Here is a 13,825-nt window from a genome sequence, read left to right as displayed (position 1 = left end):
TCCTTTCCCCTGCCGAGTGAGTCACGCCTACCCCGAAAGGGAAATGGCTTAATGGTGTAATAATAATAATAATAATAATAATAATAATAATAATATAAATCTACATCCTTTATTTTCTCTGCATAGTCTTTAATCGTAGAAGTTTTGTTCAGTTTGATTGTAAATCCTGAGAAGGTTACGTGATCGTGAAGATGTTGCTCGATTGATAAATTTCTAATGACCAAAATTTCACGGTTTTTGAGATCCTCAGCTGGACCTATTCCAGAAAGCGTAAGAAGCTTCACAGAATTAATAGCGCCTTCTGATATAATCACTTTCTTACGAGCAAGTACTGATTGGCTCTTTCCAGTATTCATAGAGGTATATTTTACCCTAATGGCTTTCTTCCCTTAGAAGCAAATAGGATTTCTGTTACGTAAGCTTCTGTTTCAATGATTAGATTAGGTCTTTTTTGTCTAACGGGTCATATAAATGCATCGTTCGTGCTCTGAAACCTTCCATTAAATGATGTAGTTTGTAGGGTCATTGCCCCAATATGGTCCTTCGCATTTATGTCTACGTATTTGAGTCCATATTCTTGCCATGCTTCTGCTAGAATTTCCACATTTTCATCTTTGTACGGAAATTTCTGGACTGATAGATATTCGTCTGTGTTATGATACTCTGGATTATCATCTATTGCCTAAAAAATTAGTTATCTATAAGTTAAATTAACTTTCATTGGTGCCTTTTGCAAGTAAAACTATAGTCAGAAAATTAACCCTCGATCGGTACGTCGATCATGAACATAGGAAAATGAGGGAACTAGGCATATCGTAGGAAGGGTTAACGCAACGAGAGGAGCGGTCTACCATCTTGGTGTGCTAAACCTGTATTGTGAGAGAAAGAGCAGGTATCAATTGCCCCACCCAAGTTGGGAAGCAAACGACTAGTCCCCTCCTATTCCTATGTATATGACGTCTATCCTTTTTTGCGTACTACAATCGTAATTATCCTTTTGAATGCCAGTCTGTACATCCTAAGTTGCCCTCCATATTGCCCATGGCAATACATTTCTATTATTTTTTTATCCAGGTTAATCTTGCTCTATCTATTCATCTATATACAATGATACCTATACTTATAAATCCCGGTGATTTTATTCATATCTAGATTTACAATTACCTTTATTCTTTTGAATTAGAAAGACTGGGATTCAAGACGATAGTAGTGATTATTAAAGATTGAAGAAGAGAGAAAAAACAAGTTCCTTAAATAAGCGGTAGTACAATAAAGGATATATATGGATAAGTACTGGATAATGATTGATTGAAGTATTGGGATTCAAAAGGAAAGCAGTGATTCTATATTGAAAGAATGAAAGAAAATGATTGATTCGATAGACCAAGAGATGAGCAAGATGTTAAATTGCTAAACAGATAGAAAAAATACATCGATAAGACTTGAATAGAAAGACTAGAATACAATAGGGTAGGGATGATTGTAGATAGTTTGAGGGATATAACAATATGATAATGACAGAAGGATAGGGAATGAAAAAGATGAAAAACTGATTGTAGATTGCAATGGTAGACAGTAAAGGAAAATATAGAAAATGATTTATCGGATAGACGAAAGATAAATATGAATGCACTATTTCTTTCCGTTTGAACTTAAAGATTAATAACTATTCAGACAAATAGAAACTCTATCTATTTCTATGCTGAATAATTAAACATTTTAGAATTTTCTTAATGAAAGAGAAAATAATTTTTTAGAAATTTGGTTAATTAGGACTTACATCTTAATTTCTGTTATTCTCTGACTTTTTAAAATATGGCAAGACATTTTTGTAACTCCAGCCTATATCACCAATTTCCGCCCATGTACCATAATCCAGAGGATGACCCCTTACCCTTTTCAATTCCCTTACCCTTATCAATGAAAAATGTATTCAGAATATCTACTTAAATCCTGAACAAGTATTCCGTGACAATTCGACATTTTTTCCAGGTATAATTTTGCGTAGTACGGAGCTATGCAAGGATTTATATTTTTTGAATCGACTCGGAATATGTGTACAATTTCGGAATTTATCTTAATAATCGGTTTTTTCAGTCCTAATAAATTTCTTAATGTATTCATACGAAAAACTTAATAACTTTTTTTTAAATTTGTAATAGTCACTTTATCAAAGAATAAGGCATTTCTCAATGCGACTAAATCAAATCAGTAGAAATTTTCACTGATTTTCAATGCAATCTCACTAATTCAAACAGTTAGAAATGAGTCATTGATTGTAATCAGTAAATATTTTATTAAAAATCAGTGATATCTCTCTGATTGGAATTTAGAGAATTATTATTCAAGCATGACAAAAACTTTAAAATTTATTAAAAATATGTATCTGGTCCAAAAATGTTAGTGCTTGATACTGTTAACCCCAGTTACTGGCACCCCCCGTCAACAGTGATCGGCACTACCCTCTAATAACATCTTAAAATTTCTGTACTTGCTGAAAATATAAAATAATTTTTCTATTAGTAATTATAAGTTGTATATTTTATTAATTATGTTTTTGAACAAGCCAATATCTTTGACAGCCCCGTGTGGGGTCGCTAGTCCCCCATCGGGAGCCTCCCCAGGTTGCGGATATGGGAGCGCCTCCCAGGTATGGATGGTGCGGAGGAAATCAAATACCCGGGGCGGACAAAAAATCAGCTAGGGGAAGAATCCCTGAATTACAAACCGACGATGAGCAGTTCCGAGGCAGTTATTACAAAACCGGCCGATGGTTCAAGCTACGCAGAGGTCCTCAAGGACCTTAAGTGAAAGGTGAAACCTGACACCCTTGGCGTTACAGTTAAGGGTGTCAAGGAAACCAGGAACGGAGATGTCCTTGTAGAAGTCGGACCTGCTGCGAATGGCAGATCCAAGCTGTCCGATGCAATTAGAAGTGTGGTTGGTGAAGGTGGCAGAGTGAGGGAGCTTGTCCCTCGCATTGAGGTTAAGGTCTTGGACCTCGACACCACCACGGAAGGCAAGGATGTCGAGGTTGCCGTCAGATGATATTTTGGCGAGCAGCCCGCTGGCGACATTAAGATGTGTTTTAGTAAAACGGCGACAGAAGCTGGAGGTCATCCGTTGCTACCGCTGTCTCAACTTTGGCCACAGGGCAGCGAGCTGCAAGGGTTCTGATCGGACCAAAGCATGCTGGAGGTGCGGGGCGGAGGGTCACAAGTCTGCAAAGTGTGTCAGCGCTCCCTTGGGCTTCCTCTGCTCTGCACGAAGTGAGAAGCCCCGGTCTAACCATCTGCTGGCCGACGAGCCCGTTGCGCGACATAGTCGCGCTACTGACAACGATGTGCACATCATGGCTGGACTGGTTCAAGAAAGGGCTATTCCGAAAAGAAGCCCAGAAGAAGACAAAGTTGGCACAAGAAATTAGCGCAACGGCACGTCGAATTCAGAGCAGGAACCTTTAACAGGCTAAAAAACGGCACTCTCTGAAATAATAAGAAAGCGGTTCTGGGGGGAATAATGTCAGGGAGAAAGGGTGGTGGTTTTTAATAAGTCACTTGGTGGTATTATTATTTTATTTTGTATAATGTATAATTATACATGTCGAGGTCATTGTAGTGATGCGACTAAGATCCCCACACTACCGAGAAGTGCGGACCCTTCTCAGTGTGTTTTCAAACATCTTCCACCAGCCCTCGTAAAAAAAATATATACAGGGTGGACACGCTGGGGCTTACATACATGGCGAGTTGAATGCTACCCGGATTGCACAACAGCAGGGCAGAAGCCATTATACAGGGGTATTTTCATATTTCGCGCCTTTAAAGTTTCATTCGGATCAGCCATTGGGTCAAGTCCGTGCATCTTTAGATCAAGTTTACGATAGTTTCCATGGTTGCGTTCGAAACTTCAAACGGATACAAGTGTCAAAACAATATAGGTTATGTTATATAGTAATTACAAATAATAAAAGTGTTTAATTAATAATGAAGTGAGACATGTGAACTGAGAAGTAAACGTCATTTTTTTCTGTGCTAATAACATTATAGAATGGCTGCTGTGTGACAAATACTAGAAAATAGTAATAATATTCTGCGCTTCCAGTGGGCGAAGAGTGAATGGTGTTTAACGCTTATTTTTACTGCATAAAAAATGTATGTTATGAAAAGACAGGATATGTTTCAAATGAAGTGAATGAAATATTACATGCATAAACTTTAAATTGACATTGCCTACATTTAATGGCAGCGATTAGGGCAAACAGGTGAATCTGAACATAACCGCTTGAAGTTTCGAACGCAAACATGGAAACTATCATAAACTTGATCCGAAAATGCACGGACTAGGCCGAATGGCCGATCCTAATGCAACTTTAAAGACGCGAAATATGAAAATACTCCTTTATAATGGCTTCTTCCTTGCTGATGTGCAATTCGGGTAGCATTCAACTCGCCATGTGTGTGAGCCGCAGCGTATCCACCCTGTATGTATATATATTTCACAGGAGGTACAAAGTTTAGCCATATCATAATGTTTTCTTCGGCATGCGTCTTTCTTTCCGTAGAGATACTCTACGATGGTGCATACACATGCCAATAAATAAAATAGAAATCATCCATATTACTAGATTTCTCCTTTTCTGTTTGAAATCAGTAAAATCAAGAAACAAAATCAAACGTGGATATAAGTATAGTAAAAATAAATCTACCACCAATTGAATAACAATGTTTGCTATTTATAATATAAATTCCTGCGTAGAGTTGAAAACAGTTTACGACAATATTATTGTTATTTCATTTATTTTATTTTTTTAAGGAATAAAAATGCTCATGTACCAGTCACTTTCGAACCTTGGGGACTACGTACCCAATATATACATATCACGTATATATACAAAATATACATACTAGTGAGATTCACACATGGACGCATAGTCCACAAGGAAAGAAGGTGAGAGTGGGACTTACCACAAGCGGAAGCTACCCACTGAAACCTAACTCCTTTTCTGCCAACCCGTGTTCCCGGAATCCGCTTTCGCATTACTTCAGGAACATAGGGATAAGTCTGCTACGCCGTGCCTCAGCGTCCCGCTATTGTGCCAGCTTGGACTTCTCACTATTGTCCTTTTGGAGGCATCCTTGAGCGGGTGGCCTCCCTAAAAGACAAACACCTCATTGACCCCGGACGATGGTCTGTCCGGGATTTCTCTGTACGCGCAGCACAGAGGAAACACTGCTGGTTGCTGACGCACACCACAGACTTGTGGCCCTCTACACCGCACGTCCGACATGCCTTAGTCCTGTCCGGACCTTCACAGTTCGCTGCCATGTAGCCAAAGCCTTAGTAGCGAAAACAACGGAAGACCTCCGTCTTCTTTCGGACTCTGCATGACATCCAACCCACGTTCAGATGTCATGCACACAGAAGTCTCGATGCCAGCTCTTCGTTCAGCTCTACATAGGCCTTTAGGTTACCCCGAAAGGCCCCCTTTGTAAGGTTCAGCTTCAAGTTTACCGGCGTCAAATCACCGAAGTGATTGCGGATGATCGCCGTCACCTCCTCCACATCGCATGTTGCGTCGAGCTCTAAGATCTCGACTTCCGTGTGTTGGACAAACTCGCGCACGGAGTTTCCTGTCCCAACTGCCTGCCTAATTCCTAGCCACGTTCTTCGCTAAATCTTCAACCTTAACCACCCCCCCCCCCCCCCCTTATATACCGGAACATATTGGGCTTGGAGTCGGACAAAACCCTCATTTCCCGCAGGACTTCCGTCAACTCCTTTACGAGATGTTTTCTCTCAGCAAAGAATGCTAGTGAGTCTCGAATGTCCACACCAGGCTCGGTCAACTCAATAAGGGAAAATAGAAAATTTTGTAAAGCTGAGCGCGGGGGATTTAGAGGCAGGTAGGGGAGTCAAATTACTTCTCCTGCCCATCGCAGATGGCGCCGACGCTAAACGCCGAGGGCCACGCACGTGCGCACAAAGTAAATTGTTTGTTTCGTCTGCTGCATGGTTGATGGTACACTGGTGACAGTTAAACAATTATTTAAAATGGATAAAAAAACGTGTTCAGTGACTGGTTCAGAACTGGTGCTGTGAGGTTCTTTTCATGGGAATAAGGGCAAAATGAAGTAAATGAGACACCAAAAATGAGAAATAAAATTCTAATTATCTTTTATTTCTCATTTTGCGTTGCTTATTTGCTTCATTTTCTCTTTATTCTTCGTTTTTGGTTAATTATTTTGAGATTCAACACATATAAAGATAGGAATATACATGTACATGCACCAATACATGTACGCTCGGCGAAGTTCTGCCTATCGCAGAGTGCGCTAAATGTCGCCAATTCTTTTCCACAGAGTTGACCTAGCCTGATTTACACCGGTTTGATTTAACATTTGCTCCTGTCACTTCCTCCTCCTCATACAGCTCCTAATTTTCACTTCGATTTACATTTTCATTATTGGTCTCCATTCTATTCCCACGAGTAGCTAGGGAAGTAAAGGTCCATCCCCGCAGAGCCCTGCATGCGGAAGTGAGGTCTATATACTCTAGGAGGCGACCTGATATCCTAGAGACACCGTTTGAGACACCACTCCCTGGTGCCACTCAGTCCTCGGCACGGTTGTTCACGCCTTGAATTGGGGTTCTAAGTGTGCGACAATATTATTAAACCTAATATATACAAAGATAATAGAATTATATTTATAATTTAAAAAAACAATATCTACCTATACCTAAAAGCCTAAACAGAATAAAATATATGAACACAACTTTAGAGGTTACCATTACCGGTATATAAATGGCAGATACATTTATTATCATTTTTAGCTACATTTGCGTCTATCTAATAACGACTTTTGTAGTTCTTGCACTTTTAACTCTTTATTTTGTGAGAAATACGTAAAATTCTTCATGTCAACACAAGATCTTGAGATTACATAACCTTACTTTGTTCTGAAGAGACAGGTGTGCCAATGAATGAAACCATTCCAGAATATTATGGGATCTGGTCATTATGACTGGGTTGCCAACGACTAGAAATCATATTTCTTAATATTTAAGAAGAATTATAGGGGGTGCCAGTAACCGGCGCAGTGTCAAACACTAGTGCTCTTACCCTATATGGAAACCCCTATATACGAAAATTCCTTGACAATTCCATGTTTTTCATGTTTTTCTTTTATTATATTCAATTTAGATTAGTTTAGTTTAGTACTTCGTTTTATAGCTTACGCACATTCCAATTTGTTATTTCAGTTAATCGATTAGCAAGAACACATCCTGCTGATCCTGCTCCAAAGATGATAAAATCAAACTCGTTACTTTTTATTAAATGTTTTGCAATCTGTAGGATATCCAAATAAATTGAAGACAAGTGTAAGAAACTTTATTGATTTTGAATCACATATTGTACTTTGTCCATCATTAGTGCAGAATTGAGTGAAAATATCCGGCGGAACCCAGGACATCTATAATAGTATATAATGCATGCACCTTGTGGGAGAAGAGGGACTTTTTCGACGAGTAAGTTGTGGTAACTTAAAATAAATTACCCAAAATTCAATTTAAAAAAGTCTATAAATTCTCGGAACTTTATTGACATTTTCGGTCATTCAGATAATTTTACAGCTAAATTTGGTAACTTACCATCAATTATCCAAAATTCATTTCTATACATTTTTATAAATTTTCGTAAAATTATGAAATCATTTGATAATTTATTGTAAAATGACATATAATTTATGGTAATTTAAGATAAATTATCAAAAATTCAATTTTAAAATTTTCTATCAATTTCCGGTAATTTTTGTGAATTTACTGTAATTTGATCAGTAATATATGGTAACTATCCTTAAATTTACACAAAAATCTATAATCTGCAACCAAAATTTCCTTAGACCTTTATTGTCTGATTATTATAAAATGCAAGCTCATAGATGTATAATTTTCATTATTCACTCTCACTTCACTTTTCACTTCCTGTCAGGATCTCCAGAAGTAAATTCTGTATCTACTAGCGATCTCAGGACAATCGGTCTACAGGCAGATTGTTTTAATTCCTTTGAATCTTACGTTATCAACCTTTAAAGTTTTTAATTTTTTTCTATTTTCGAAATTTTATCTCGAAACAATTTAATTTATAGCTTCTCAATTTTTAAAAAGCTCTTAAATTTTGAAAGCTTTCAATTTATTTTTGACCTGTTATTTTTATTATAATTAGTATTATTTGAATTATTTGGTATTATTATTTTCGAAAACATTTATTATTTGAAAAATTATCGGCAATTGCTTAGTTCAAATACTTTAAACAAAATACTTTGTATTTCATGGTCTGTCAAGTTTTACCAGAAAAAGGGTTCTCCGAGCCTTCCAACTGGAATTTTTTTGAGGGATCATAAATTTCCTCTTAGTTTCCCGTCGAAAAAAATTGGTAGATCTTGAAAAAGGCCCGGCGATCCTGGGTCACGCTGCACCTGTGGATTGTGCAGACCCTTGGCCCTAGGGAGTAGAAAGTAGAGTTTCATTTCCGCTTCACAGGGGTCGGAAAGGGCTGAAATCATGAATGTGTGAACAAAAAAAATCATATTTAAACAGTCAACAATATTAGTTATTTTTCGTTTGTAAACAACATTCATAAATATAAGTAATATGGTAACATAATAAGTATCATTTTTTTTTATTTAGAGAAGATAAATCATTTGATATATTTAAAAACATTCTTTGGCCAAATAAATTTCTGATATGTACAGATTTATAAATTTTTGTAACGTTTGCAAAGGAAAAACTTTCCTAATTTTGGAAATAAGTTTAACAATATTGTAAGTACTAAATTTATTGGTATAATAAGACAATCCGATTAATGTATTTAACAAGCCTGTGTGTCCAAATAAAATTATGATATAAACAAATTTGTTCATTTTTGTAACGTTCATAAGAGAAGAATCTTTAATCAATCTTTAAATACACCAATATCTCTTAACAAGTGCCATAAAAGCGGGTGTTATATTTTTTCAAACATGAAATTTACCTACTTTCGGGCCCTTTCAACACACACACAAATTTCACCAGATAGAGCACAGATTAAAGTATGATTTCCTATCGAAAGAACAAAATCGATACCTTAGAGTCACTGATTAGATCTTTGTTTAAAAAAACGCTAATATCTCCTAAACTACAATTGATTGATATATTTTCTCTTCTGTCCGGTTTTATCGGTCGCTTCCTCGGGTTTCGTATAGAGTGTCCCTGTGCCGAGAGTTATTTGCTGAATGCGGTTACAAACGAACAATGGTCTAGAGATCATCCCGAAGTGAAAAGCCCCAAGCCATGGCGTAGCTAAGCGCGCCGAAGGTTGCTCGGCACCAACGAGTGGTATCTTAATCAGTACCTCTAGGATACCGGACGATTGACCAGAGCTTTTAGTCTTATTCTCGTATGCGGGGAGCTGCAGGGCGAGGGCGGATAAACCCTTTTTCTAGCTTCTCTTAAGAACAACAATGGTAGCATCAAACAATGTTGTAAATACGGTTCAAATGCCGACTACTCTAGAGTTGAGGAAGCCGATCAACAAAGTCAATGCGATGGACCAGCAACATCTCAATAGCTTTGAGTGGGTTGATAGGCTGAGGGAAAACATGCTAGAGTGGCCAGTCTGACCACTTAGCGAAAAGCTTACATAGCGTAGCTGCATGCTCTCTGGTGCGAGAAATACCCAGAGCTATCGCACTTTTTGCAGCAACTGCTGCTAAGCCCGACAGAGGACCTTCGGAAAAAGGTTTTATGCGCGGTTCGCCTACTCTACCGCAGGCAGAAGAAAACCGTAACAGAGAAAGAGACGTGGCACTAAGACCAACCCCGGGCAGGTAGTCAGCAGAGAAATAGCGATGCTTTACAAGGAGCAAGAACATTAACATCCAGGTTCCTCTCAAGCTCAAAGATCTAGCTCAACCGCTTAACGTGCTTCATGGGAATTTTTTCGAAAAGACCGACCTCTGGACCTTCCGTTGTAGTTTGTATGATGTAGCAAGATATTTGGGAAATATAAAATGTGAATCAAAACCAACGGCTAATCATAAGACTAAAAGACACAATCATCAACAATATTGTTCCTATCTGACCCAAGTAGAATTCTAAAGCGAAAAGAGAGGTGGGTCAGAAAAGATGAACGATTCTTCTCTGATCCATCTCGGCTCTTCTGAGACCATCCAGTTACCGTGGATCACACGCCCAAACCAGAGAAGATCGAGATATTTTAGAGAGAAGTCGACAAAGTCCAAGATCCACTGAATGAAGAAGCAGTGAATATAAATAGCTTCAAGGAGCTGTTCAGTTCCCTAATATTGTCTGAGGGAGAATGCCCAATTATCACTACCGAATAGATGAAAAGAATATTAAGAAGGGTGAAGAACTATTCTGCTGTGGGAACAGACAATATTAAGAGATTCTGGTGTAAGAAGTTTCCTTTGACCCACCAGCATCTGACCCGTATATCTAAAAGTCTCATAACTACAGTCGGAAGAGCCCATTCCAGAGTGTCTGGTGAAAGGACGAATAGTGCTTGTCTGACTGTAAGTATCACATTCTGGATAAAGCACATATAGTCGAAAATAAACGAGATCATATTCTTGAAATGGTAAAGAAATACGAAGAAGGCGTTTCTGTACAGATCAGCGGAGAAGGCTACTGAAACTCTTGGCCTTGACTTCAATATCAGACGTGAGCAAAAGGCATCAAACATTATTCATCTCAAGTATTCATTCCTGAAGGCCCGAATCAAGAATGCATAGAAGAAAAACTTCCGCGAACATCTCGACAAGAGGATGCACGGCATTTTCCACGAAAATGTGAAGAATCAATCAGTGTCGTTTGAACGAATTTTTTCTGTCCTTAAATCACACGGATTGAAAACGAGAACGGAGGGTTTAATTTTGGGGTGCCACGATGGTGTCATTTCAATTTTAGCATACTGTTGCAACATTTTAAGTCGATAAATTCCCGATTATAGCTTCTCGGAACGCCATGTACAGCACGAGCATTTAAGACACACACTGTCTGGTTGTCAAGCTCATACGAAAACGACGTTCATCCACTAGAGGCCTAATATAATCCTCCTTGACTTCGAGAAACAAACCATGTTCCTTATTGAATTTTTTACTCCAATCGACAAAAACATCACAGCCAAAGAGAATGAAAAGAAAGAGAGGTATAAAAAGATCTGATAAGGGATTTGCGACGGCTTTGCTGAGAATATTCTGTTTAGCCAGTCGTCCGTATCATCAGTGCTCTTGGAGGTGTCAAGCTTTCACTGATTGATAGCCTGAAAAGCATCCTTGCGTGAAAAAGAAATGCTGAGACAGTTGCGCGGTATATGCAGAATGCGGTAGCCTATGGGTCGCTCCTTGTCCTTAGGGTGCACAAGAATTTTGCCGGATCGTCGTATTGAGTCCATATCAGACTGTAACCACCTATCTCACGAACGTGAGACGTGGTTGCAGCTGAAACGTGACGACAATTTCGCCGGAAGCTGGTGCAAGTTCCTGGAATGGCACCTACTCTCAGTAAAATCCCGTGTTTGTCCTTATGACAAAATATTAACTATATATTATTAATATATGTATATATAATATAAAATACAAACCTTTCCTTGTGGAATTACACAGTGTATCAAATTTATTCGTTGTGATAAAATGAGTCTATTGGACTATATAAAACATTATTTTATCTATATATTATAATCAATAAACAATCAATAATAATAATAATAAGAAGAAGAAATTATATCTAATAAATCATTTAAATACACAATAAAAAATAAAAAATCGCAGTCAAGATCGCCTTTTCCATCCCCTCATGCTTCTTTGAGAATCCAATTAATTTTGATTCAATGCTATTCGTTCGATTTGGACATTTCTTTTTCAAAGAAAGCATTTTAAATTTTGAAAAGATTTGCGAGTGCATTTTTAATGAAAAAATCGATTTATTCTTTTAATTTTCCGATTCATTAAGCAAGTCTGATATTTGCGCTAAGACTATCAATAAATCATTTTCAGTGAGTGAGGATAATTTTAAATATATGTTTATTGTGTTATAAACATATTATTAAAGAAAACTTGTGTCTTGGTATTGGTACTGTTTAGCTCATTGAAATTCAGAGTTTTGTTGTAAAATGTGGGAGAATTTAATTTTTATTACAAATACTTGAAAATAAATCCTACTTCGCAATAATTAAAACGATTTTAATTATCAAATTCATTGTTTAAATATTTTTGAAAAAATATGCTGAATGTCTTTAAGGAATCGACTAATAATATCTTTTCCATGACACCTTACTATGTTATTTTGCACATTTACGAGAATTTTTCATTCTTTACAACATTTTTGTAAGAAAATTCAGAATTTAGCTATTTTTTAAAGAATACTGTGTTTTTTCACGTAATCAACTAAGAATTTCTTTTCGATGACTTTTTTCTTCAATATTTTGCAAATTCCCAATAATTATTAATTATGTTGATAAATCAGTCTCGACCTTGTATTTATGTCAGATCACATTTCCGAATTCTCCGAATTTCAGATCCAAAATTCAGGCCCAGAAATATCGAACTTATTAAAGATACCTTAAAAGACAATGGATACCCTTCACATTTAATTGATGACTGTTTAAAAAAAGAAACTTTACATTTTTATAACTCTGAATCTCTTACCAATAATAAAAACCCAGGGAAGAAATTGGTAGAGTTTACTGTTTGTCCATATATCAAAGGTTTATCTGAAAAAATTGAACAGGTTTTACGTCACCATAAAATAAAAACAATTTTTAAACCAATCAAAACCTCTGAAAAGTTTTTCTCCAACCTAAAGGATCCACTTCCAAAATTCAAACGGACGGGCTTAGTATATAAATGCAACTGCTTAAATTGCACTGCAGTCCATGTTGGTGAAACGGGAAGAAAATTAGAAACTAGAAATAGAGAACATAAATATTCAATAACCAATTTCAATAACAACAATCATACAGCTCTTACTGAACATTTTTTAGATACCGGTCACCAATTCGACTTTGACAATACACAAATTTTAGCTTATGAGAAAAACAAACCCCGTCGCAAAGTTATTGAAAATTACTTTATCAATAAACATCAAAATGTTGCCGTTAATTTACGCTATGAAAAGAATAATTACCCGGAAATCTATAAAAACATTTTAAATAAAATTTAATTCTTCTTTTTTTCATTTTTAATTTTCCTGTTTTCTTGCTAGTTTTAATTGCATTTAGAATTACTTATGGATAGATTTCATTATTTTATTGCCTTTTCAGCTTTCTTTTTCACTCTTTGTTTCCTCAGTAGACGTTGAGCCGGGTTGGCGACCGGTTGTGTCTTTAAGATCTTGCCAACCTGGAAAAATGTTTTTAATTAATATAAAAAAAATGTTTTTAAACAATTTTTATCAATTTTACGTGTTATCATGCCTGTAAATGTCACATAAATTTATTTTTTATATATTGAGTCATTAATGTTATGTTACGAATGTCTTTCAGATGACTCCTTGCAACTGTGCATGTGCATATATGGCACTTGGAAAACTGTACATGTGCACAGATAGTACTTGAACAACTTTGCACGTGCACATATGGTACTTGGACAACTGTGCACGTAGAAATTTTGACGTGAACAAATGAGCCATCGACGTGCACAATTGGGCACATACATAATTGTTATTTGCAAAGTTATGAATGATTCGAAAAAAATTGCCATTTTTCCATCTTTTCTATTTAAAGAAGCAAGTGGGTTTAATTTTTAGAACAATTATGAACTGTCTT

At 36.8% G+C, this 13,825-nt stretch overlaps 1 protein-coding gene across 1 annotated transcript; it reads left to right on the top strand.

Moving 5' to 3' along the window:
- The first annotated feature begins 3,025 nt into the window (after positions 1 to 3,025).
- Positions 3,026 to 3,427, top strand: LOC117180594. The gene has a single exon (XM_033373087.1). The coding sequence runs from the start codon at positions 3,026 to 3,028 to the stop codon at positions 3,425 to 3,427; it is 402 nt and encodes a 133-aa protein (XP_033228978.1).
- Positions 3,428 to 13,825: the final 10,398 nt, after the last annotated feature.

The sequence above is a fragment of the Belonocnema kinseyi genome, chromosome 9 (genome assembly GCF_010883055.1).
Source record: "Belonocnema kinseyi isolate 2016_QV_RU_SX_M_011 chromosome 9, B_treatae_v1, whole genome shotgun sequence".
NCBI lineage: Eukaryota > Metazoa > Arthropoda > Insecta > Hymenoptera > Cynipidae > Belonocnema > Belonocnema kinseyi.
This window is presented reverse-complemented; position numbering and strand designations above follow the sequence as displayed.

Excerpts from the sequence above, each read along its gene's own strand:
- LOC117180594 (XM_033373087.1), top strand. The coding sequence starts at position 3,026 with ATGTCGAGGTTGCCGTCAGATGATATTTTGGCGAGCAGCCCGCTGGCG.